Genomic DNA, 24,796 nt, shown 5'->3' with positions numbered 1-24,796 from the left:
TGTTGTTTCTTTTTCTTTTTGAGAATCAGCTAGTAGTGATGATGTCCTTACGCTCAGGTCAGTGACCTTATTGCCACCCAGAGTTCAGCAGACATGTCAATAGGAGCCGTTTTCCTCTTCTCCGACTCAAGTGGGTTACCAGGTTTCCTTTGAGACAGTTACTGCACTTTGGGCTTCGAAGAAGGGTCTGCCAGTACTGCATAGGCTTCTCCACACTTCCTCCTCCTCGAGAATGATACTTTTTCATTCCTACTTTGGAGTAATCGGGTAACTTTGCTGTCATAGAATAGGAGTTTGCTGTCTTTTAGTAAGATGAGATGCCTAAGTAGACAGACCAAGTGGTGTCTGAGGTGTCAGTGCTGTTTGATTTGGCATGATGATCTGTGATTACTCAGACTTTAATGCAACCAGTTCCACTCTTTCTGGGCCTGACTGGGTGTAACATAGTTCTTAGTTAGGAGGGCGACACTAGCATTCATGTAGTCTGACCAACTGTTACCACAATAAAGATACTAAATGATTTTGTGAACATTTGCTTGGGCTGTTTGCCAGGTACTTACTGATTAGTGTTTGTTTTCAAAGTAATAGTATAAGCATTTTTTTTTTTTTTTTTTAGAGTGGTGCTAGGGAGTGGACCCAGGGATTTACCTTAAGTCACATCCCCAATCCAAACTATGTATTTTAGCTCATTCTGTGGAGTAAAAAGTTGAGACACAGGGAAGCTTGAGTAATTGCTTTTAAATTAAAAAGCTGCAAAATGGTGATGATGAGTCTAGAATTTTAACTCCAAGTAGTCAAACTTGAGTATAAAAAAAAAAATTGTTGTGTGTGTAGATAGGTAGATAGAGGTGGAGGAGTGTATGAGTGAAGGGTCATGTTGAGTCATGTTTTTCCTTTCATCAGGTGGGTCCTAACACGGAACTCAAGTTGTAGGACTTGGGGGCAAGCAGCGACATCTATGAGCAGCCTCACTGACCGTAAAGGTTTACACTTACTTGGTTTGTTGTTTGCATGTACATGTTAGCATGTGCAGGCCACAGGACAACCTTTGTTTTCTGAGACAGTCTCACTGGCTTGGAGCTTACCAAATAGGCCAGACAGGCAGGCTGTCAAGCTGCAGGGATGTCTCCGGCTCTTTGATGCGGGAATTCTAAGCGTGCTCTACCATGCTGTTTTTTTTTCTACATGTGTTCTGGGCCGGGTATTGAACCCAGACACTCTTGGCAAACCCTTCAGTAATCTCCCCAGCCCATATCCTTTTTATCCTGTCTGTCTTTTCTAGGTTTTTAAAAGAAAGATAGAGATCCTGTCTCAGAGCACCTAATTTGTAGAAAAACAGATGTGATCCATTGGAGAAAATGTTCATCACTTAACTTCCCAGTACCTTGGTGAGGTGTGAATTGTACCATTTCATTTCTGCATTTGGAGAATTTGAGCAGCTTATGTAGGTCAGATAGCATAGGTGGAAGGAATCCAAGTCAAGTGAATCTTGATTTCAGAGGCATAATCCTTAAGCACTACACACATCATGTAGTTTGAAGATAGGGGTAGAGAGCCACATTTAGGCTTTAAAAAATGTATTATTTATTTATTATGGAAATTCATTTATTTAAAAGCATTGGACCAAAGGCATGTAGATTTCTCATGCAGTCTCAGTAAGGCTCTGCTACTTTTGGGTCTTATTTAAACTGTCCACAGATTTACAGATGGTTTCCTATTGAGATAGGGTTGTCTTATGTTCCAGGGTGGTCTGGAGCTCAGCATCCTCCTGCTTTAGCCTTCTGAGTGCTGGGATTGCAGGCACACATCATCATGTTCAGCTAAAACTTTAGATGACTTTATGGCTTCACATTAAAAAGTCAAGATTAAATAGTAGGTAAATATTGGGTTTAGCTGGGAGTGAGCTGATCCAAAGGTGATAGATGAGACCAGGGATAGAAAGCAAGCTGGAGTAAGTTAGGTTGCAGATCTATAGTTAAAACTTTATGATGTGACCTTTGGGAGATGATAAACAGTGGGAGAAGTGAAATGAGGGCCAACAACTCATTCTGCTGCCCTAAGGAGAATTTGCCTTTTATATACCTCTCCCCTCTGAAAAGTTCTGTGTTCACAGTTTTGAGTTGGTTTTTTTCAATACTTTTAGTTTAAAGCCCAGGGGTGGTGGTGCACACCTTTGATCCTAGTGCTTGGGAGGCAGAGGCAGGTGGATCTTGCTGAGGCAGGTGGAGCTTGAGGCCAGCCTGGTCTACAGAGTGATTCCAGCAGAGTCAGGACTTATGTAGAAACCTGTCTCAACACACACACAAACACCAAAAACAAAAAATAAAAAAACAAACCCCAACCCAAAAGAACCAATAAAGGACATCCCATGGCAATTACACTATAATTTGATTTCCACTCAGAGATTCCGATACTGCTTCTGACAAACCCTTGAAGGGGAGTAGTCTGTATGTGTACACACCTTGGATATAACTATAACAAAAGGAATATCCAGTGGCTTTTACAATATGAAATATAGTTTTACTTTTTATTTTTACAATACATTGTGCAGTATGACATCTCAAAATAACGAGTGCTGAAATAAGACAGTACAAAGGGAGATCAACAACAATGTCAGTGACAACCTTCATTAATCCCTGGTTTATACTTTCCACACATTCACAAAAATTACATTCAAATCATTCCTTATTAATATTTACTCCTGGGCCATGAGGGAAGGAAAATAATCCATACACTAGATTTTCATAAAAAGCTAATCTGGACCAGTTGAATACTAACATCTTATTAGTTCTGATGTATGAACACTAAGAAATGAAGGTACTTCCTTGTTTGGATTTATTAGCTGGTACCATATGCTTTGTTTTAAGACAGGGTCTGATGTAGCTAACAGTAACCTTGAGCTGCTGAGCCTTCTGCTTCCACTTTCCAAGTGCTGAGCCATGCCTGATGCTGCTTTTCTGCACTGCTGGGGATCTAGCCAGGGCTTTGTGCATGCTAGGCAACTACCAACTCTACCAACTGAGCTATGTTCCCAGCCAACCACAGTATCATTTCTCTAACTGGCTAGGATTTCCCTGGCACTGCAGTTCCAATCAGAAGCACAGAGGGATAGGAGATTGAATTGGCCCTAATGACTGTATAATGACATGCATAACAAGGCTTTTTTTTTTTTTTTAAGTTAGCATAGTTTAACTGTGTTTAGGGACTCTGTTGAGCATTAGTACATTTAGAACCACTAGGATTTACAAAAGTTCAGGATATATATTCTATTACTACTTACAAGCAAAGATCTTACCTTGAGAATCTCAGTCTAGAAATATGTGTGGTGGCATGGCCTGTGCCTAAGTACAGGGTCTGCCTGTGAAAATCATGTGTGCGAGTCTTGGTAGCACTACTGTCACCAGTGGCATTGACATGTTCTTAAAACTTCACTCAAATCCAATATTCATCCATCCATCCAACCTCCCCTTCCCCTCTTTTTGAGACGGAGTCTCAGGTAACTCAAGCCAGTCTTGAACTCTAGATTTTCCTGCCAGGGTTACTGCTAGAGGTACAGTTGTGTACCAGTCTCAGCAGTCTGTATGCAGACTGCAAAGCTCTACTGACCATAGACTCATTCCTGAGGAGAAAAAACACTGAAAAACTGAAAAGATTTCACTCTTTTAAGTGTCCTTCAATGTTGACAAGGGTGTGGACCTTGCATTTTTTTCCCTGCTGTAAACTGGGAGTGTTCAAACTTGACGCTGTTACAGCATTCCTTCCCTCAAGAATGTTTCTTTATTCCTAAGGAAAATTATTCTGAAAATATTTCTAATAGACACACCTGCCAGCCAACTACAAAAGCCATGCAAAATTGAACATAAAGACATCACAAACTCTATATTTGTTCCAATGAGATTATCTAGAAGCGAAATCAGACATAAACGGCACTAACAAGACATTAACAACTGCTTGTGCTAAGTGACAAGTCAGTATCATTCCAGTGTTTAGCTTTGGGAACATGAAATGCTGTAGCTACATAAAAGCAAGACATTCACATTTGAGGTTGGTTGTCACGTGACACTTTCCTTAAAGGCTTGAGAAGAGTACAAGTTAACTTTCCATGCGGATATGTAGACACTGATTTTTAAAGCTAAAGCTATAGAGACAGTACAAAAATCCCATTAGTGTCAACATTTAAGATTTAGCAAGCTGTTGTATTCCGGTCACAAGAAAGACCTTGTTAGGACAAAAACATGCTTAATAGTACTGTCCTCCGATGTCCTTTTCTAAAATGCTCAATGACTTAGGTCTTCCTTCTCATCTAAAAGTCAGTTTTCATGGTATTTCCTCAGTGTGCAGGTATGTATAAAATTTTATTCCAAGGCTGAACACAACTATTTATTATCCTATTTAATTATTAGTATACAGTACAGCAGATTTCCAGTTTAATACCTACCTACATACACAGCACAGTCATAGACATAATTATGTGCTCAGATATAAAAATGCAGAAACTGTCAAATGTGTTATGTCCTTCCACTGATATAAAAACTATTTGCATCACAAGGAAAATATTTTAATGGTCAACATGGTTTATATGAACACTTGTATCACAGCAAAGAATCAAGGCCATCAAATCACAATTTAGTAAAATAATTCAGAAAATTCTATCTTTAAAAATGTCAGCTTCTTTTATATACTTATAGCTACACTACTGGCTACTCATCCACAAAGTCTAAGCAAATAAAGCTGGTTCTATTTCTTTTTTGAAACAGGGTTTCACTGTGTAGACCTGCTGTCCTAGAACCTGCTCTGTGGACCAGACTGGCCTTGAACTCAGAGACCTGCCTGCCTCTGCCTCCCTAATGCTGGGATTAAAGGCATGCACTGCTACGCCCAGCAAAGCTGGTATTTTTGATGGAATGTTTTTCAGAATGAAAAGACAACAAATTTAAACTTAAAAAGTCACTCCAAAGTGGCACTTTTTTCTTTTCCTCTTTAATAGAAGTATTTCTGATAACTAACTAGTTTGTTTAGGAAAATACTGTTATTCCCACTGCACAGAAGCACAGCCCTTTCTCCCAGTAATCCCACGACGTCATTTAAGTTAAGTGTTAAATAATGTTAATATTTATAACTATGTGAGACACTGGATTTATGTATATACATACTTGTTTTTTCATAGGCATTTGACCAAGAGGAAAAGGTGAACACAAAAGGTTTTATCAGGATGAATCAGAAATGCTCTGAAGAAAGTTTCCGTTTTTAAATCTCCAAACAAGCCAAAGGCCCCTAAAGCCATGCACAGGAAGTAAGATTGTTGTGTACAAACTGCCTAAGGGACCTTTCTCACTAGTTCAAGAGATCTATTAACAGGTCAGCAGCTTATTTTACTGCCTTCTACCTTATTCTCAGCATTGAGGCCATCTTCCTGTTGACGGTTTGCCAAATAAAGTCCAACATGATGACACAGAATAAAACAGGCATTTCTTTCACCTTAGCCAAGTAGATGGCACCCACTGAGGTTCAGTATCCAGTTTGTTAATGAGCCTAAGCAATTCCTGGCAGGCTTTATCAAGATCTGAATTCACAATTGCAGTGTCAAAGTAGTGGCCATTGTTCTGTTCCATCTCTCTAGTCTTCTCAATGATCTCCCTTAACTCTTCAGGCTGCAGAGAAAAAAATAAAGACTGTGAGGTCACACAGGATACAGAATGCGTCTGGAGGGTTACTACATGGCTTTCCTCTGTGGCAGATTCTAGTGCTCCTTCCTAACCCTTCTCTTGGGACATCTTAGCATCAGCATCTCTAGAAATCCTGTTTGAATACTGGTTTATAGCACCTTTTGTTTTCATGTATTAACATTTTATCTCTATGCTTGAAGAACATGGGTGATTAGTTAAGACTTTCCTGAAAACTTTTCCATTTTTAGAGCCTCAGAATCTATCTAACATAGGGCTGCAACATAGGGCTGGAGAGATGGCTCAGCACTTGAGAACACTACTTGTTTTTGCAGATGACCCAGGTTTGTTCTCAACACCCACATAGTAGTTCCCAACCACTGGTAATTTTTGTTCCAAGGGATCTGAGAGTCCTTTTTGACCTCCTGGTGGTGCAGACATATGTGTATGGTGAAACATCCATACACATAAAAACGAATAAATCTTAAAAAAATAAAAGTAATATCTTGTGTAAGGAGTCCAACTTTCTGATTAGAATAAGTGCCTCTAAAATATTCTTTACAAGAACATTTGCTTCTGCTGGCCCTGGTGGTGCATACCCTTCATTTCAGCACTCAGGATGCAGAGGCAGGTGGATCTCTATGAGTTTGAGGATAGCTCAGTACACATAGTTCCAGGCTATTCAAGGCTATACAGTGAGACCATGTTTCAAAAACAACAGAATTGCCTTCTGTGTGCTGAAAATTTAGGCAGAATTAAAATTATGGGAAAAGAAAAGGGTTAACACATTGGTTTATCTTTTCTAAGGAAATCTAACATCAGTCCAAGATTTAGTAACATACTGGGGGATTTATTCACGTTAGTACATTGTAAAACGGTTTTCAATGTACAAAGTCCCTTCCCCCTCCCTGTCTATGTATCCAGGCTGGTCTAGAATTCTTGGCTTTCCTACTTGTAGTGCTGGGATTACAAGTATATACCGCCACACTGGGCTCTACTAAGGACAGTTTGATTGATTTTTTAAAATTTTCTTCGTTTTCTCTGCTCCCTCAAGCAGTGTTTCTCTATATGACACTGGCTGTCCTAGAACTCTCTATGTAAACAAGGCTGATATCACTCAGCGATCTGCCTATCTTTATCTCCTAAGGTGTGCACTGTCAAGCTTGGCCCTACAAAGGCAGTTTAAGATGCAAAAGAGTATCCCACTACAGACTGGGAAATAATATAGACGAGGCTACTTTAAAATATGGAGTAAAGGAAATGATGCTTAGTGGAGAAAAGCCAGTGGCAAGGCTATGTGCAAAAATTATCCAGAACCTTACAGTCATCAGTCCACAGCCAAGAAATGCAAACTACCCCAAATCACCCTTGCCAATCAAGACGGCTAATTAAACTTCAGACCAAATATCTCAGAATTAAAGTCACACATCACTATGTTGATACCACAAAATGACTTCCACTCAGCTTTAACAGGAAAGTATAGTAAAAGCCTAATGACTCTAGCTTCTCCTGGGGCAGTTTCTTCCACAGCTACCTAACCTTCATTTTGAAGTGCTGTGATTGATGCAGAAGATCTTTTGTTCACAGCAGACCCCTTATCCTTATATCAGCACTATGGCAGTTTTGCTGAAACCTGTCTACCCAAAGGTGGAGATTAGTTGTTAGTAAACATTTTTTGTTTTGTTTATTATTTTTTTTCAAGACAGGTTTTCTCTGTGTAGCCTTGCCTGTACTGGCCTCACTTTGTCGACCAGGTTGGCCTCAAAATCACAAAGACCTCCCTGCCTCCGCTTCCAGCCACCACACTTGGCTAGATGTTAGCAAATTTAAAACTTTATCTCATCTGTGACAAATGGCTTATATCATTCAGTTAATACCTTATATCTATGTGAATCTCGCCTTCAAATTATAATCCATGACTCAGCTAAAATGTTTTACGTAAAAATTTCATGAACTGAAAAATTAACTTCTTGCCAAAAACTGATGTCCATCATTTTTCACAATCTATTCTCAAGTCACTTTCCCAAAATCCAAGACAAATTCCAAAATTGAGAGTAAGAAGTTTACTGATGGTTTACACTTTACACTGAGTAAATAACACATTTAGTAAGGTTTGTGTTTACCTACTAGTTATATCATGTGATAAAGTACTGTAAGAAATAACACTGCACATACAAATGTAAGTGGAATAAAAAGGCAACTGTATATGCCACCCTCTAGCCAGCAGGTGCAGAGCACACACTTTTACAGCTGTGCATGGACATTCACAGTGCATGACGGGCCATAAAATAAAATTCAACAAACTTCAAAATATTGACATTTCTTGAGACATATTTATTTTCTGATAACTGTAAATCAGTGAATTCTTTAAAATCACCAAATAGGTGAAAATTAACATATTTCTAAAGATAAAAATTACAACAAAAAGAAAATATTCTAACAAAATAATGAAAAATTTACATCAAAATTTATGGGTGCAGATAACAAATTGCATACAAGGAAATTATGACAAATGCCTACATTTTTGAAAAGAGGAGAGGCTTAAAAATTATGGAAGGTTTCATTTTCAGAAGTTAGAGCATGTGTGAATTAAAGTCAAAATGAAGGAGAAGTGATTTCAATAGGAAAGATAAAAGACAGATGCTCTCTCAGGTTCTCTAAAGGGTTTTGGTAATTTTGTTCAAGCTTGGTATCAGCTTCTAAACAATTACTCAATTTCTACAGAAAAGCCTGATGAGATTTTCCCCTACCTTGGGAAAAAGTTAATAGTTTTCTTGTGATATAGTTTATATACCATACAATTTTTCTAAGTTAAAAGTTTTTAGTGTGGTTTTAGAGTTCTGCAATTAATGCCATAATCAATTTCAAAAGTTTTCATCTGCACCAGTGGCAGCTTGCATGAAAATGGCCCCATAGGCTCCTATTTTTGAATGCTTGGTCCCCAGCTGGAAGAACTAATTTCGGAAGGATTAAGAGGTGTGGCCTTGTTGGAGGAGGTGTGCCACTGGGACTGTGCTTTGAGGTTTCAGAAACCCACACCAGTCCTCGTCTCTGTGTGCCTCTAATGTAAGCTTTCAGTTACTGTTCCAGTACCATGCCTGTCTGCCATGCTCCCCACCGGTCATGGACTCAACCTCTGACACTGCAACCAAGCTCCCAAATAAATGTATTAAGTTGTCTTGGTCATGGTATCTTTTCATAACAATAGAACAGTGATTGAAGATACCACCTTAAAATATTTATAAGCTAGTAGCCATTACTAATTTATGTCATAAATCCGTAGACTTATCTGTTCTGGACATCCCATATATATGGAATCATATATAACTTGTGGTCTATTGAGTCTGAGTTTTTTTTTTCATTTAACACAATGTTTTTAAATTTTCCCCTTGTTGAATTTTGCATTGGTACTTCATTCTTTATTGTCTGTTTTTCAAGATGTAATAAGTTATAGGAATCAAAACAGTATGGAATCAGTATAAGTACAGATTAAAATCCAGAAATAAAAGTGCTAACACAGTGACTCAGCAGGTAAATGAGCTTACCTACCCAGAACCCATTTAAAGGCAGGAAAGAGAATCAACTCCACAAGGTTGTCCTCTGACCTCAACATGTGTGTTGTGGCACATGTATAGTCATGCATCCCACATACATACAAACTGTATGTACTGTGCCAAAGAACACAGAAAAGACAAACTTCTCAATAAAGACTGCTAAAACAATTTGATACCTACGTTACTTCAAAACAAAAATAAAACTACCCTGTCACACCACACTAAGACCATGATTAATTTACCTAAAACACACAAGCTAAAACTAGAAATACTTAAGAAGAAAACGCAGGATAGGATCTTTATAAAGTTTTTAGACATGCATACAAATCATGAACCATAAGATGAAAAACTGAACTATATGAAACACTTCTGGCAGCTGGCTATCCTCCCAGTACTTGGGAGGCGGAGGAAGGCAGAAGTACTGACAGTTTCATATCATCCTGAGCTACAGAGCAAGATCCTGTCTTAAATCCAAACCCAAACAAACCAAATAAAAACTTATTTTTCACCATCAAAAGAAGTAGTAAGGGAGAGAGAGCTCGTAGTGTGTGCCTTTAACCCCAACACCCATGAGGCACAAATAGGTGGGTCTCTATGAGTACAAGGCCACCCTGATCTACATAGTAAGTTTCAGGCTACTGAAACTCATCTCAAAAACAAAGAAAGAACCAGAATAAATAAAAAAAGAACAGAGATCTGGAGAAAGTAACAGCAATAAATACATGTGCAAAGGGGCTACCAGTATAGCTCAGTGGGTAGAAGAGCTTGCCATGCAAGCCTAGTGATCTAAGTTCAATTCCTGGAACCCATGCCACAAAGTTGACCTCTGACTTTGACATTCACATAATGGCACACATGTACACCTACACAAGTGTACACATACATATACAATACAAAATAATGCCAATGAATACAAAACCAACCCAAGGCTTGAGGCCTTTACAGAAGAATATGCTCTAATGTCCACATGAAAAAGTTTTCATTATTCTTCAGGAAGATGCAAAGGAAAACCACACATAACTTCAATGTGACTTCAACACATTCAGCAAACGTCTAAAATAATTTTTTTCCTTTCTGTTCCAGATCGTGCAAAAATGAAGAAAAGGAAAACAAATCGAGGTTTGGATGAAGAAAGCACTCAGTTCTGGATCCTTGCAAATGTGGAACAGCTAATGAGAAAAGTTTTGCTGAGACTTTTGGAACAGGAAGGAGGCAGCTAGCTATATAATCACCTTGGAAATGTCAGACTTGTATGGAGATTAAAGCAGTTTTAAAGAACTCACAGGTTTGGGGTTAGCAGTGAGAAATGTGTGGGGAGGACAAGACAGCCCTCTGATTTGGAGAGCTGCCATGGTTGAGCCAGCTGTAGCTATGGCAGTTTAGGGGCAAATGATATAGAAAGAATAATCAGCTTGATAGCTGATGCTGACACAGCTTCTCGGCTCCAGATAGGCAAGGGCAGTCTCTGGGAGGATCAGTATACAGCACTGTGACAAATTTACCTTTGGATTCTTGCCTTCTTTTGCTAATAATGCCCGAAGTCTCTCTTGTGAAGGTGGTGCAATGAAGATGATATATGGTTTCAAATCTGAATTCCGGAGGGCCTTCAAGGACTGTAAAGATATTTTGTTTTTAAAAAGAACTCCTATCATGGAACTACTTCTCAATAATATATATTGTTAAGGTGTCTATGTTTCTAGGCATTTCATAAATAATTCATATTTTGATAGTATCTTCATTCACTGCAAAAGTATGTAAATATAAATTGACATATTATCTTAACCTAGTATTCTAGATACTGAAAGAGACATAAAAAGACATTGAAGGGATTATAACTGCCTGACAATAAATAACATGGATTATGACAACCACAATAAAATTAATTTTTAAGGAATTAGAATCCAGGAAGTTGCTAAAAAGCAAAACCAGAGAGAAAAACTTTTATACAGGCCAAATATGCCCAGAAAAAGCAGACTGTATGCACTAAGACCTGTGAACTAACACTGTCCTATCATTGCATTGCTGTGCATGCTCAAACTGAAGTACTCTCACGTGATTACACAGACATGCCTTTTCCTATATGAAGAAAGAATTAAATAAAAAAGTTTTGTTAAATAAAATGTTTATGGTTGAAAAAGCACCTAGTGTCTCTGCCCTCTACAAACCCAAACTCAAACCCCCATAACAAACAAACCAAAACCCAATCATTATTTTAGGAAGCCATTTTAGATTCAAGTTCTAGAGCCTGAGCATTCTACTTAATGCCCACTGATTTTGTGGCTTGAGTTGGTATTAGCCACAGACCCAGCTACATTCATCAAAGTTCTATGTTAAAGTTGAATCATTTATAAAAAGCAAAACTTTCTATAGCAAGAACAATTCTTTTAAAATAAAAATCTAAGAAGTACTGGCTAGTAGTTTTGTTTGGCTTACTCTGTGAAATAGGTGAATGCAAGTTTTATTACTCAGAAAACACTGAGCCTTCACTGTGACACTTGTGAGCCACTGAAAACACTGGCCTTTTAAACCTAAGGATAACCTCCAAATTTTCTAATTTTTCTCAGATCAGAAGAGATATATTCTGGAGACTTCAAGTACAGTCAGTGCCAGAGTTTACTGCACTTTAAGTTCAAAAATATATGCATGTTGAAAGTGAAAGAGAATTAGCTATATATTTGATTTTACAAAGTGAATGGAAAATTGCAAGGGAACTTAAATAATTTGTGTCATTCTTGGACTAAACACAGATTTTTGCTAGACTACTTTACAAAATATGTCCTCCAAGTTTAATATTCTAAAAAACAGTTCTAGTTTTACCTGTGTACGAAGACTTAAAAGACATATTTTGCCAGAGTTGATTACTTGTCGTACAGAATCTATGCTGGTTCCATACAAATTTTTCTCAAATTCACCATGTTCAATGAACTTGCCAGCTGCAATGTCTGCTTCAAATGCTTGCCGGGAAACAAAGTGGTAGTCTCTACCAGCCACTTCGTGGTCTCGCCTGTTCCGTGTTGTGTCTAAGCAAACAAAACCAGACACAAATAATATACACAATGGAATGGAGGGATGGATCAGTGGTTAGGAACATGTACTGGCCTTTCCAGAGATGTGTGTTCAGTTCCTAACACTCACAGATTACAGCCTACAGCCACCTGTGACTCCAGCTCCAGCGCACATGGAGCCATCTTCACAGGCAAGTGTACTAGTATGTGCGCACTGCTCCCACAACATACACACAAATAAAAGAAAATAAACCTATAAAACAACAACAATAGTAAAATATGGATCAGTGTGAAGGAAAATAATCCATCAACCCAGGAAGAATTTTTATTTTATAAAAATTATAAAATTATTAAACAATGAATTGAGGAAATGTTAAGGGCCTGTGTGTTTAGTACTGTTCCTACAAAAACATAAACAAAAATTGTCTATGTTGTTTTAATAGTTAACCTTAGTTACTTTGATCCATCTTATGGTATACTGTAAAACACTGCTAAATCATCTTTCCTTAAAGTTTATTTCTAGTATAGGAGGTACTATGTAATCTTAAAGTTGTTTTCAGAAATTACTTCTAAGTTTCTATCTTCAACGTCAGTTTAAAGAATAAGGAATTGGGTTTTCTTTGCAATAGGGAAAGAGGACTAAATTAAAATTCATTTAGAAAATCCCTTAGTACCATGCAATTAGAAAAAAAAATTTAAGTTTCTCAAGTACTACTTTTAAAAAAATTTGCCAATAGGTTTGGTTAAATCAACTTCCTGCCACTGATAGCACTTTTCAATAAAATGAACATGTTCCTGTTTAGTTAAGATTCTGAGAAAAGCACAGGAAAATGGGAATGTGTCCAAACTTACGAGGAACTGCAGATGCAAAGCGGTCTTTTTCTTTGTTCATGAGTCTCTGACGCAGTTCATTCTGGCCACAGTTCTGTGGGCCAATCAAGATAATAGGTCTTTTCCTATTTGCTGGCTGATGGTAAAGCGACATTTCCTCATATGTTAAGATCTCTTCATTGTCGTAATCTTTGGGAAAAGAAAGAGTTAAGACTTACAGATATAATTGTCCTATCAATAAAGATATACTTTAAAGTTCTATTGGTGTTGTGTGTTGCTTTTGAGGTAGGAGCTTGCTCTGTAGGCAAGGCCAGCCTCAAACTAGAGTGATCCTCCTGCCTCAGCCTCCCAAGTGCTGGGATTACAGGTGTTAAAGCCACCCTGCCTAACTTAAAAAATAACTAGTTTACAATGATTACTATAACAGAGGAGACTGCCAGAGGATAAGCTTATGTTAATATGTATCATTTTCATAAGGACTCCTCATAATAGGGTTATTTTTAGGATCAGATATAATGGAGAGCAGAATGGGTAAACATTTGCATACAGTGTATGAGTGCTAGAATGATTTGCTCTAGTAAGTATGACTTTAAAATAAGTCATACTTGTATGCAAACTACATACAAGGAGCGGAGTAACATTCCTAAAAGTTCAGGATTCAGATAAAGCCAAAGCTATGAGTCAGAACAATTAACAGCCTGGCATGCCCTAGGAAAAGGAACCAGTAAGCTCTATGAGGGAGGGAACCTTTTTAGTCTTACTAGTGCCCAGCACAGAGCTGGAGCTCAGACTATACTTTTTAAAATTCTAACTCAACTGTTCAGTTAGCTGTAACAATTCGAATAGAAAATTCAATATCTGAACTTGGATATATTAGTCTGCAACCTCAATGACTTTACTGTGAGGTGAAAGCACAGTTTACTGCCATGAAGCACAGCTGGTACTTTAAGCAGCAATGACAAATGCTTCCTTTATCAAAGCCATTTGCTTTATTCTGAGCTTCTTCTAATGTATACAATCACACTGGTAGCATTCTGATTTCCACACTTACTCAATTCCACATCTAAGGGCTTCAGATTTGCCAAGTATCCTACAGTATAGGAGCTCTCAGAGCTGGACTGATCAATTTGGGTCTGTTTCAAGAAATGAAATAAGAAGTGCTGGGATGTGGCTCTGCAAGAGAACACTTGCCTCACAAGCATGAGGGCCTGGGTTCAATTGTCAGTAAAAAGAGAGATCAGGACTGGAGGCAGAAAGGAAAGAAAATAAAACAGGGTTCATACCCAGACTTAGATCTGCAATGTACTATAAAGAAAGAATAATCACAGCTTTGGCCAGTAAGATTAAAAACATGTTGAATCTCTGTAGTTACATAATGTGCCAAGCCTGTTCTAGAAAGTAATTATTAAAGCTGATTGAATTTTAGATTCAGCATTCTACAGAGCATCTAACCACTTAGCCTGGTGGTGGTGGAGGGACATGCCTTTGATCCCAGCACTCTGGGAGACAGGGGCAGGGGATCTCTGTGTTTGAGGTCAGCCTGGTCTACAGAGTAAGTTTCAGGACAGCCAGGCTGCACAGAGAAACCCTGTGCCAACAAACAAACAAACATCTAATAATCTATAAAATTTTCTTTGTTATTTTATGCTGCACAAAAATGCTTCATATTTCATATTTTTAAAAAGGAGTGCTTCTGACTTATTATCTGGCTTTTGTAATGTGGACCAAAGCAGGACTAAGAAATTTAAATACAATGAAGACCAACCAAGGATGTAATGAATCCAGAAAATAAGACTGAGTTTACACAAAATTACAAGTGGTAGTGATGGCTGAACTTAGGTTAGGTGCTAGGTGTCCCATCAGGCAAAATGTTAGCTGCAATATAAAAAACTTAAAAAAAAAAAAAACTTAAAACTTACAGGAAACAATTACAGACACTATAAAACAATTCTTATTATACTTGAGATTTGAACTTACCATCATTTTTATTGGCATTATATAAAACCTTTTTCCTCTTCTTTTTATTCTTCTTTGCACACCATAGTTTTCCTGTTGATCAAAAACATAAATACTGCATTTATTTCCTTAAACAATGCTATTTCAAATTGATTTAAGATTTAACATTTATTACACTGTTGAAAACTATGTTTTAATTATTATTTTATATTAATTACACACTGTGGACAGATGTCCAATATTTTCATGGAAAGATAACAAGTCTTGCCTCTTATTACTCCTTCAATACATATACTTTTCCTTCTTGATAGTTGTAGTGTATGTATTCCACATGGTTCCAGATGAAAACCCAAAGACTCTTGCTTTTACTAATAACAAATACAAGTGTCTAACCTGATTTTTCTGGCTCCTTATCTTCTTCTATAGTTTGCTTCATGGCTTCCCTTTGCTGCTGAAAGCTTTTCCCTAAAAATCCAAAGAGAAAGAACAGTAAAAATTATTTATTTAATTTATTTAAGATTAAATAAATTATTTAATTTAAGATATCTTTTATTTATTTAAGATAAAAGGGTAAAAATACTTTTAATCAAAGAGAAAACAATGGAAGTAATTTTTCACACTGCCTTCCAAACCTTTCTGCTAACACAAGAATAATTCCAGCTAAGATACATAGCCTACAAATGCCCTTTTTAAAAAGAAGGTTTATTTTTAATTATGTGTATGTGTGTGTGTGTGTGTGGGGGGGATGTGTGCAATAAAGATACTGGGAACCAAATTGGGTCCTTTGAAAGAGCACTATGCAATTTTAATCGCTGAGTCATCTTTTCAGTCCAAGCCTGCAAAAGTTTGTTTTGAGCCTGCTTATCAAGCTAATCATATGTGTTATTTATCAATTATAAAGATAAATAATAAACTAATATCTGAAATTTTAATAACCCAACTTTTAAAAAGTTTTCAATAAGCATTACTATATACAAAGTACTATGCTAAGATGTTTTCATGGTTCTGGTCACTGAGGACTGTCTCAAACACATCAATTCTACACAAAAACTTTGAAAGCAGTAAGCAGGCATTCATCATTTTCTGATTCCAAGTCACCATTCAGCATACGCATTTGCATTTACTTTCATAATTTTTCTTTTTTATGGATGTGATAATTTCATTTCTACTTTGTTACCAATGATAAAAATAAATACAAAATACATTTTTTGTGTGTTTTACAAAACACAAAATACAAAAATCCATTTTCCTAACAGATTATGAGTTCATTTATTTATTTATTTTTTAGTTTTTTTGAGACAGGGGTCTTATTATGCAGCTCTAGCTGTCCTGGAACTTACTCTGTAGACCAGGCTGCCCTTTAACTCACTGAGCATCACTTGTCTTTGATTCCTAAGTGCTGAGATTTAAAGGTGTGCATAACCATCCCTGGTAAATGATTTATCTATTTTCATTTTCTGTCTATTGGAGTTTTGACTGTTTGTATACATGGATGAGGGATGGAGTTACAGAAAGCTATGAGCTGCCATGTGGGTGCTGGGAATTGAACCTGGGTCCTCTGGAAGAGCAGCCAGTGTTCTTAACTACTGAGCCATCTTTCCAGCCCCTCATGGATTAAGATTTTAATGTAAAATGGTTTTAAAGTAACCAACCTTCCTTTTTTCATATCTCTGCCTTAACATAAATTAGAGGAGGAGATGCTGCAGATTTTGATTTCAGCCTTCTTCACTGCTAAGGACATGTTAGTCTACCACTGGGCTGTGCCCTCAGTCCTTTATATGCTTTCAATCCTGTCTCTTACCTGGAACAAGTCCAGCTAGTGGCTGATTGTCTTCGTCCCCCTCTCTATATGCCTGCCACCAGTTTGGATCTTCTTGACTGATCACATGAAGTATATCTCCTTTTTGAAAAGACAGACCTAACTCTCGACATGGAACATAAGGGTCATCTGAGGGGTCATAGTCAAAATGAGCTTTTACATGGATCTGAAACAAAAAAGGGTTAAAAATAGGAGCAATAATAATAAAATGAGGAATATCCAACACAAATACAAGTTAGGTGCTATAGCAGTGCAGAGAAATGAACTGAAAGGGCATTTAGTTAGGGAATAGCACTTTAGGGTAGGATTTGCTTAAGCTCATCTGCTGACATCACTGTACACTACAAAGAAGTAGATGAATGTTCAAGCTGGGTTACTGTTAGCAGCTAACAAACTGGGGTACAAAAGTGCCTCAAAGGTAAGGTAAGACTTAAAAATAGTCTGACTGCGACATCAGTGATCCCCACTAGGGCAGGAAACTTCTCAACTGAAGTTTAGAAACTTCTAAGCTATGACTGTTTGTATATATGGATGAGGGATGGAGTTACAGAAAGCTATGAGCTGCCATGTGGGTGCTGGGAATTGAAGCCCCCACTACAAGAAAAGGTAGAATCCTGTCACAGGTCCCATGCAAGCAATGTCAGTTTCCATGGGGCTGTCATAGCCAACTGACTTCATGACCATGTAGCTGTGTCTTAATCACTCAGTGTTTCTTTTAAAAGTGCATGTAATTAGCATGTTCCACATTGCTAAATTATCTAAATCAGAATGATCAACTGGGGGAAATATCCTTTTTGCATTTGATCCCAAACTATGCAACACATTTATAGAAAATAAAATATGAAGGAACTGATGTTTCTAGAAATGAGGACAATGTTTACACTGAGTGTGGGGTGGACTCGAGGTGAGCAGTGGCTAAAAGAGATAAGAGGTGGAGATTTTAGATGCTGGTGACATTCTGGTTCATTAACTGGGTGGTGTTTACAAATATGGTAAAGATACTTTGTCCAATTTGAAAATGGGATTTTGCTTATCTAAGAGAGTTCTCTAGGGAACCTTCTATTATTCTTTCTTTTTACACCCCGACCATAATTTCCTCTCCCTCTTCTCCCAGTCTTTTTGCCCCCATCTCCTCACTCATACACTCTTCCTCCCTTTTTCTTCAGAAAAGGGGAGGCCTCCTATGGATATTAAGGGCCCTGGAATATCAAGTTGCAGTAAAACTAGGAGCATCTTCTATTGAGGCTAGTAAGAGGCAACACAGTAGGGTGAAAGGGTTCTAAAGTAAGGCAACAGCATCAGAGAGCTCCTGCTCCTATAGTTAGGCGTCCATGCATGCTCCCTGGTTGGCAGGGAACCTTCTTCTTTTTTTTAAGACAGAGGTTCTCTGTGTAGCCCTGGTTGTCCTAGACTCCCTTTGTAGACCACATTGGCCTGGAACTCACAGAGACCTGTCTGACTCTGCCTCCTAAGAACTGGGATTAAAGGCATGTGCCATCACACCTGGATGGGACCTTCTAATATTGATATGAAAATAGACATTTGATTAAAACCTTGAACACTTAGTATCAACATGAATTTTAGAAAGTTCTGTGGGATAGAAGGGAATCAAAACACTGTTGGGATAATGCTTAAAAAGAACATACATATAAATTATTAACTCTGATATAAGAAAAATAGTATGATCCAGAACTGTGTTTTAGGAACTTACATGAAAAATGCTTCCAAAATCTATTTCAATTGCTACCTTTTGTATGAGTATGTTTCTAAACCTTGTAATCCTAAAAAGTAAAAATTTAAGCCTTACTACAAGTCATAGGAATTGCTCTAACAGGCTTTTTAGGTCTACCCAACTGGGTGATTTGTCCGGCTGATTTTATTAAATCACTGTCTGAAAGCAATACCCATCACTGTTCCTCAAAGTGTATTGCTAGAGCACCAGACACAGACATATACGAAAGGCTGGACTCTTGTTTTTGTTTTTTAGAAGATTTACTTGTTTATTATTTATACAATATTCTTCCCGCATATGTGCCTGCACACTAGAAGAGGGCACCAGATCTCATTATAGTCGGTTGTGAGCCGACTCACAGTGATTCTTCGACCTCAGCTTCTGAAATGCTAGGATTATAGTTATGAGCCACCACGCCTAGATGGTCATTTCATTCTTATGATTATAAAAAAGAAAACAAGTGCCACGCATGGTTTTCATGGCTTTAATGTCAGCACTTGAGGCATAGACAGAGGCAGGCATATCTCCGTGAGTTTTAGGCAACTGCTCTACAGAGCGAGTTCCAGGACAGCGAAGACTACATAGTGAGATTCTGTCCCCCAAATCCCAAAATAAAGAAAACCTGTGCTAAATTAATTACTTCAGTACTCTGATTTTGCATTTGCTGAAAACAACAAAATAAATCATCAACTGAGACGCAACAAGTATTGACAAAGCATGATAATTTTATCTAAAACTTTAACAGGGCCAGTAAAATAGCTCAGTGGGTAAAAGTGCTTGCACCAAACCTGATGACATGAGTTCAATTCCTGACACCTACACTGTAGAAGAGAACTCTCTCACCACCATATATATGCATCTCGTAAACAAACGAACAACAAATAAATTAATATCTGTGAAAGAAATGACTTTTGTTAAAGATACTTCCAGACTGCATGAACTACAGAAAAGCTGATAAATATACCTCAACCTCTGACAGTCATTCTCAAAAGACAAAAATCATGTACTTAGGAAGGATGGATTATTAGGAGCATTTACAATGAGAATATAAAAGAACAGAGCCATTAGGCTGTCTGAATTCAGAGGCCAAGTCTGTTTCCTCATGTCCCTTCTTATAAAGAATTGTAAACAGAAGAAAAGTTACAAATGCATACAAATGCAAAAAACAAAAACAAAAACAAAAACAAAAAACATAGAGAGCGACATAAAAATAGACCTGTGATAAACTATGGAAGAAAAATGAAACCAGTCTTTTTCAAATTGTTAAATTTTTATAAGAAGAATAACAGATGTGGATGTGAGCAAAGCACAATGCTATACGTGTATGAAAATGTTATGATGAAACCATTATTTGATATGGTAACTAAACAAAAACAACAATAAAAAAAGAGTAACAGGCTTCCATGTCAATAGTTCAGACTTCCATGTCAATCTAAGACCTTAAAGCCTCATTATGATGTAATTCATAAGCTACACAGTTCATGGTTTTAGTATACTACCATCGATGTTGTTAGAATATTTGAACCCTCCTGCACCCCATACGGATGAGAGGCTATTCCCATTCTCTCCCAATTACCGAACAGCACATCTAAGGAGCCACTGATAATTTTCTGTTGTTTGGATATTGAATATAAGTAAAACAGTAAAGGTCTTCTGAACAGTCTAAGTGTTTAAAACTCATCTATGTTGTAGCATGTACTAACTTCATCCCTTTTTATCAACTAGTTTTCTCATCAGATAATATTTCAGTGTACAGAGAGACAAACTATAATATATTTTTGAATTATTGCTGGTGGCTATTTTTAAGTTGTTTTTACTCTTTGGATCTTACAAATAATACCAGCAGAAATATTTATGTACAAGCTGTTCTGTGAATATATGTTTCCAATTCTCTTGCATATATGCTTATCAGAAATTGCTGGGTTGTATAGTAATCATGTCTATCATTTAATAGAGCTGAGTTAAATACTTAACATGTAAAACACACTAAAGTAATGAGTTATACATATTTGTTCAAGTACCCTTCTCCTTTACTTAACTGAATATAACCATCAATAATAAAAATGTTGTATATTTTACTTTTAAAAAGTTCAGAGTTGGGGCTGGAAGGATGGCTCAGAGGTTAAGAGCCACTCTTCCAGAGGTCCCAAGTTCAATTCCCAGCAACCACATGGTGGGCTCACAACCATCTATAATGAGATCTGGTGTTCTCTTCTGGCATGCAGGTATACTTGCAGACAGAACATTGTATGGACAATAAATAAATAAATATTTAAAAAGTCCAGCACTTACTAGATTTTTTATGTTGATATTTATACTTATTTAAATGAAATCATTTGATTTTTCTGTTTTTACTTGAACACACTATATTCAGTGAAGTTTCTGATACAGAAAAGGAGACAGAAGTCAAGAACAATGAATAAATATTTAAAAATTACTTACTACAGTTTCTTTGGCAGGCGGAGGCTTGATCTGTTGACTAGGAATCAGAACAAATGTCAAAGTACCATGCATATCAGACTGTAACAGAAAGGTTGAACTACTTTAAAATCATTCCATGATCTTATGCTTAATACTCCCTAAACAAGATGATCCCAGAATGCCTTCAGTCCTATAGGAAAACATTTCCATTCTGAGATGCCTTCCTTATTCAGTCTTTCTGTCCTACTGTTTCTGTATTGTGCTCTATAGCTAGATTTGTAGTTACTGCCCAGTACAGTGCTAGCTGTATTCAGATGATATATCCAGCCTCGACAGTAATCACAACTTTTGGTACTAACAAAACAGAAAACAATGTTCAACCCAAAACAGCCAACAATAAAATGGCTACAAGGGATGACCAATGATGACCAATGGTACTTTGTTCTACTGAAGCGATGAGCTGAGATTTGGTGGAAATAGGGACATGGGCATTTTGTAGCTTTTACAATAGATTTCAGCAGGTAGTAAACATACTACTGCAACAACAGATGCTAAGTAATTAGAATAGAATTAGTATGCAGAATATGGTTTGGAGCAGTGAGTACTGGCCGGTGCTCGTGATCTCAGCACTTATGAGGCCAGTGGAGGAGACTAATCAAAAAGGCCAGTCTGAGTGACATAGTGAGTTTTACTTCAGACCTTGTCTCCAAAAAGAAAAAGAAAAACCATAATTAGTGTTGTATATAATATGATTAAAAATCATTATCTTTCCTTTTTTTTAAACAGGGTTTCTCTGTGTAGCCTGGATTTGCTTTGTAGACGATGAGGCTGGCTTTGAACTCACAACGACCCTACCTTTACCTCCCTGAGTGCTAGGATTATGGTGGCTTACAAGCTTATGTGACTCCACTTCTAAGGGACCCAATGCCCTTTTCTGACTTTCTCAGATACAGGCATGTACGTGAAGCACACACATACGAAACACTCATGGGCAAAAAATAAATAAATTAAAAATTTTTGTTCAAAAGGGTAATTAGAGGTGAATGCCTGATTATACTAGCACTGCCCATCAGAATTTGCTCAACAGAAATGTGCTGTGGCTATCTCAATTAATAGCCACTAACTACACAAGAAATCTTGTTCAAATGCTAGCGAGAATAAGAAACTGAACTTTAATTTAATTCAACAGGCATGCATAAGATGTTCATACACATATAAAATAAGAACACATCTTTTAAAAATTATAAAATTAAAAAGAAAATTGTTATAAAGTTCAAAGTAATTAAAAAGAAACAAGCCCCAAACCAAAAATAAAATAACAAAATTGAAAAATACTATAAAAGTTAGGCTGAAGACTATCATATTCACCAGCTATTTTTAAAAATGCTCTGAAATACTCTCTTTTAAGTTTATAATAACAAAATAGGTTTTTATTCTACAAAGATTTGACAGTCTGAACATACCAACAAGTCAAAAACCTCATTGACATCTTTCCCCCGGATTTCAATGCCGTTGATCTCCAGAACTTCATCTCCTTCATGCAGGAGCCCACTCTTCTCTGCGGCACCTCCTTTCACTATCCGGCTGATGATGACCGAGTCCATTTCATTACGAACTGTGGCACCCTAAAAACACCCAACATCTAATTTCAACATAAAAATGCAATTTTTGTTAAGCATTTAATTTTTAAATTCTATTTTTAAATCTAATAAGACTATCCTTCAATGTTTCTTGAGACTTACTCACATTGCTATATCAACAACTATAAGTATATGAAAGCTAAATATTCACCCCCAAACATTTTTGCTTCAGAAATACTTTACCAATTAAAATTCTGAAAGACACGGACTTCTGAGGCATATTACAGCAGAAAAAAAACGTATTCAGTGTTTAAAGACATAAAATCATAGTTTCTATTCCAACAGCCAGAAAACCTCTAGACATAACTAATAAACACAGTACCTAACTATAAAGAATCTCTTAAAATTCAAAATATAATTAAGGGATAAATGGCAATATGATTAATATGCAAATATTAAATATTACAGCTACAGTTAAATGTATTGAATATTACAGCTACAGCTAAATGTATTAAATATTAATATTTATTATACAAATTGGAAAAACAGTGGGAAAGCATATACTCAAAAGCTACAAAAGTAAGACAAGACAAAACATATTTTCTGGGGCTCAGTGGTAAACAGCACTTGTTGTTCCTGCAAAGGACCTAGGTTTTGTTCCTAGCATCCAAACTAGCGGCTCACAAACCCCTGTAACTCACAAACCCCTGTAAAAGGATATCCAACTCACTTTCCTCCTCTCTAGGCACCTGCATGCATGAGGTGCACATACACACACTCAGATATGTATACATACATATATCTGTATGTATGTATATATAATAAACATCTTTTGAAAACACCTGATTTTCTTAAGTATTTGCTCTATTATTGTCATGACTTTTCCTTTTATTCTCCTAGAACAAACTAGTTACTTAAACTGCTTATACATTCTTTTTAAAAATATTTTTACTACTCTATCATCTAGTGAGTGCATACGCATGTTTACATGCGTGAAGTGTACACACGTGTGCATATGCGTGACAGAAGTCCTCAATCACCCTCCATCTTGTATTTGGAGCAGAATGACTTAACCTGGAGCTGCCTGACCTGGCGAGGCTGGTAGCTAGTCTGCAAGCTCCAGAGAAATCTGCCTGTCGCGGAGAGAGCTAGAAATACAGATGCATGCCAGCATGCCTGGCTTTTCCCATAGGTCTGGGGTGCAGTTCCAGATCATTCATGCTTGTGTGCCAAGCACATTCCAGTTAAGCCATGTACCTAGCTCCCAACCAGATTTTCTAACTGTTGTTGTAAAGAGTAAGTTGGAAGGAAATTAGTTTTCTCTTGATCCTCAGTAAATATTTCATAAGCTATTATTTTCATTAAATTATGAGTGAGATAAGGTAACGAAATTAGTTTTTCAACTGAATAAGGGTTAAAAATATGCAAGAGCATATTAGAACGCCAACGAAGAGAAAACTCTCCAGGAACATAATTGTGCAGCATATAAGGTCTTTGCATAGAAAAAAAAAAATCTCAAATCAGACGTGGGAACACTTACCAATGGAATATCCCGAGCCTTTTCTATACGAACTATTTTTACAGTTTCTCCTCCATACTGGCCAACACTTTCATAAACTCTCTCATCTGTAATGGGCTCTAGCTGCATTTCCTGCTCAGCAACCTTATCATGGGCCAGTAAAAGTGCCTGTTTCAAAGAAACCCACAGTATTTTAAGTAAGAACATGACTTATTTCTGTATAGTTTCCTCATGTAGTATGATGATCAAATCCTTAAAGGCCTAAAACATCACAGATAATCATGTAAGAGACTTTTGCCCAGTTTTAAAATAATCTATTTAGAAACATGACTTCAATAGTTTTACATATAAAAACGTATAACCCAGCAATGATTACTTTGCAGAAAGCATTACAAACTGCATGACTGGGTCTCTTCTAACTCTAGGAGACTACAATTTAAAAACCAAAAAGATATACACTGGAAACATATAATATTCTCTTCTTTCTACCTGAATATGTGGAGCATTCAATAAAGCAGTTAATTCTTGTCCTTCCTTCTGATGGACTGGCTTTAAGACAGTTTGTACCTAAGGGAAAATAAAAAGTTTGTTTTTTGTATTGTTTTGTTTTGCTTTGGTTCATAGGAATTAGCAGCACTATCTATGCAAGGCAGTATTTTATTTTTAAGTGAAAATCAGAATGGCAAAAAGCACTTAAAGTGAAAAAAGTACTAAAG

At 37.0% G+C, this 24,796-nt stretch overlaps 1 protein-coding gene across 5 annotated transcripts in view; it reads right to left on the bottom strand.

Annotated features, from left to right (window-relative positions):
* Window positions 1-2,498: 2,498 nt before the first annotated feature.
* Window positions 2,499-24,796, bottom strand: part of Pals1 (protein associated with LIN7 1, MAGUK p55 family member) — a 91,636-nt gene continuing 69,338 nt past the window's right edge. For all 5 annotated transcript variants that reach the window (XM_021651167.2, XM_021651168.2, XM_060387742.1 and 2 more), the window contains 11 exons: window positions 24,570-24,647; window positions 24,102-24,248; window positions 22,445-22,606; window positions 21,003-21,080; window positions 16,811-16,994; window positions 15,403-15,474; window positions 15,031-15,102; window positions 13,075-13,242; window positions 12,035-12,237; window positions 10,720-10,830; window positions 2,499-5,651 (listed from right to left, as the gene is read on the bottom strand). In XM_021651167.2, coding sequence (XP_021506842.1) covers window positions 5,475-5,651; window positions 10,720-10,830; window positions 12,035-12,237; window positions 13,075-13,242; window positions 15,031-15,102; window positions 15,403-15,474; window positions 16,811-16,994; window positions 21,003-21,080; window positions 22,445-22,606; window positions 24,102-24,248; window positions 24,570-24,647 — 1,452 coding nt within the window. In that variant the 3' untranslated portion in view covers window positions 2,499-5,474. The remainder of the gene's footprint in view (window positions 5,652-10,719; window positions 10,831-12,034; window positions 12,238-13,074; window positions 13,243-15,030; window positions 15,103-15,402; window positions 15,475-16,810; window positions 16,995-21,002; window positions 21,081-22,444; window positions 22,607-24,101; window positions 24,249-24,569; window positions 24,648-24,796) is intronic.

Source organism: Meriones unguiculatus, chromosome 7 (assembly GCF_030254825.1).
Source record: "Meriones unguiculatus strain TT.TT164.6M chromosome 7, Bangor_MerUng_6.1, whole genome shotgun sequence".
NCBI lineage: Eukaryota > Metazoa > Chordata > Mammalia > Rodentia > Muridae > Meriones > Meriones unguiculatus.
Note: the sequence above shows the minus strand (reverse complement) of the source record. Positions and strands in the feature narration are given on the sequence as shown.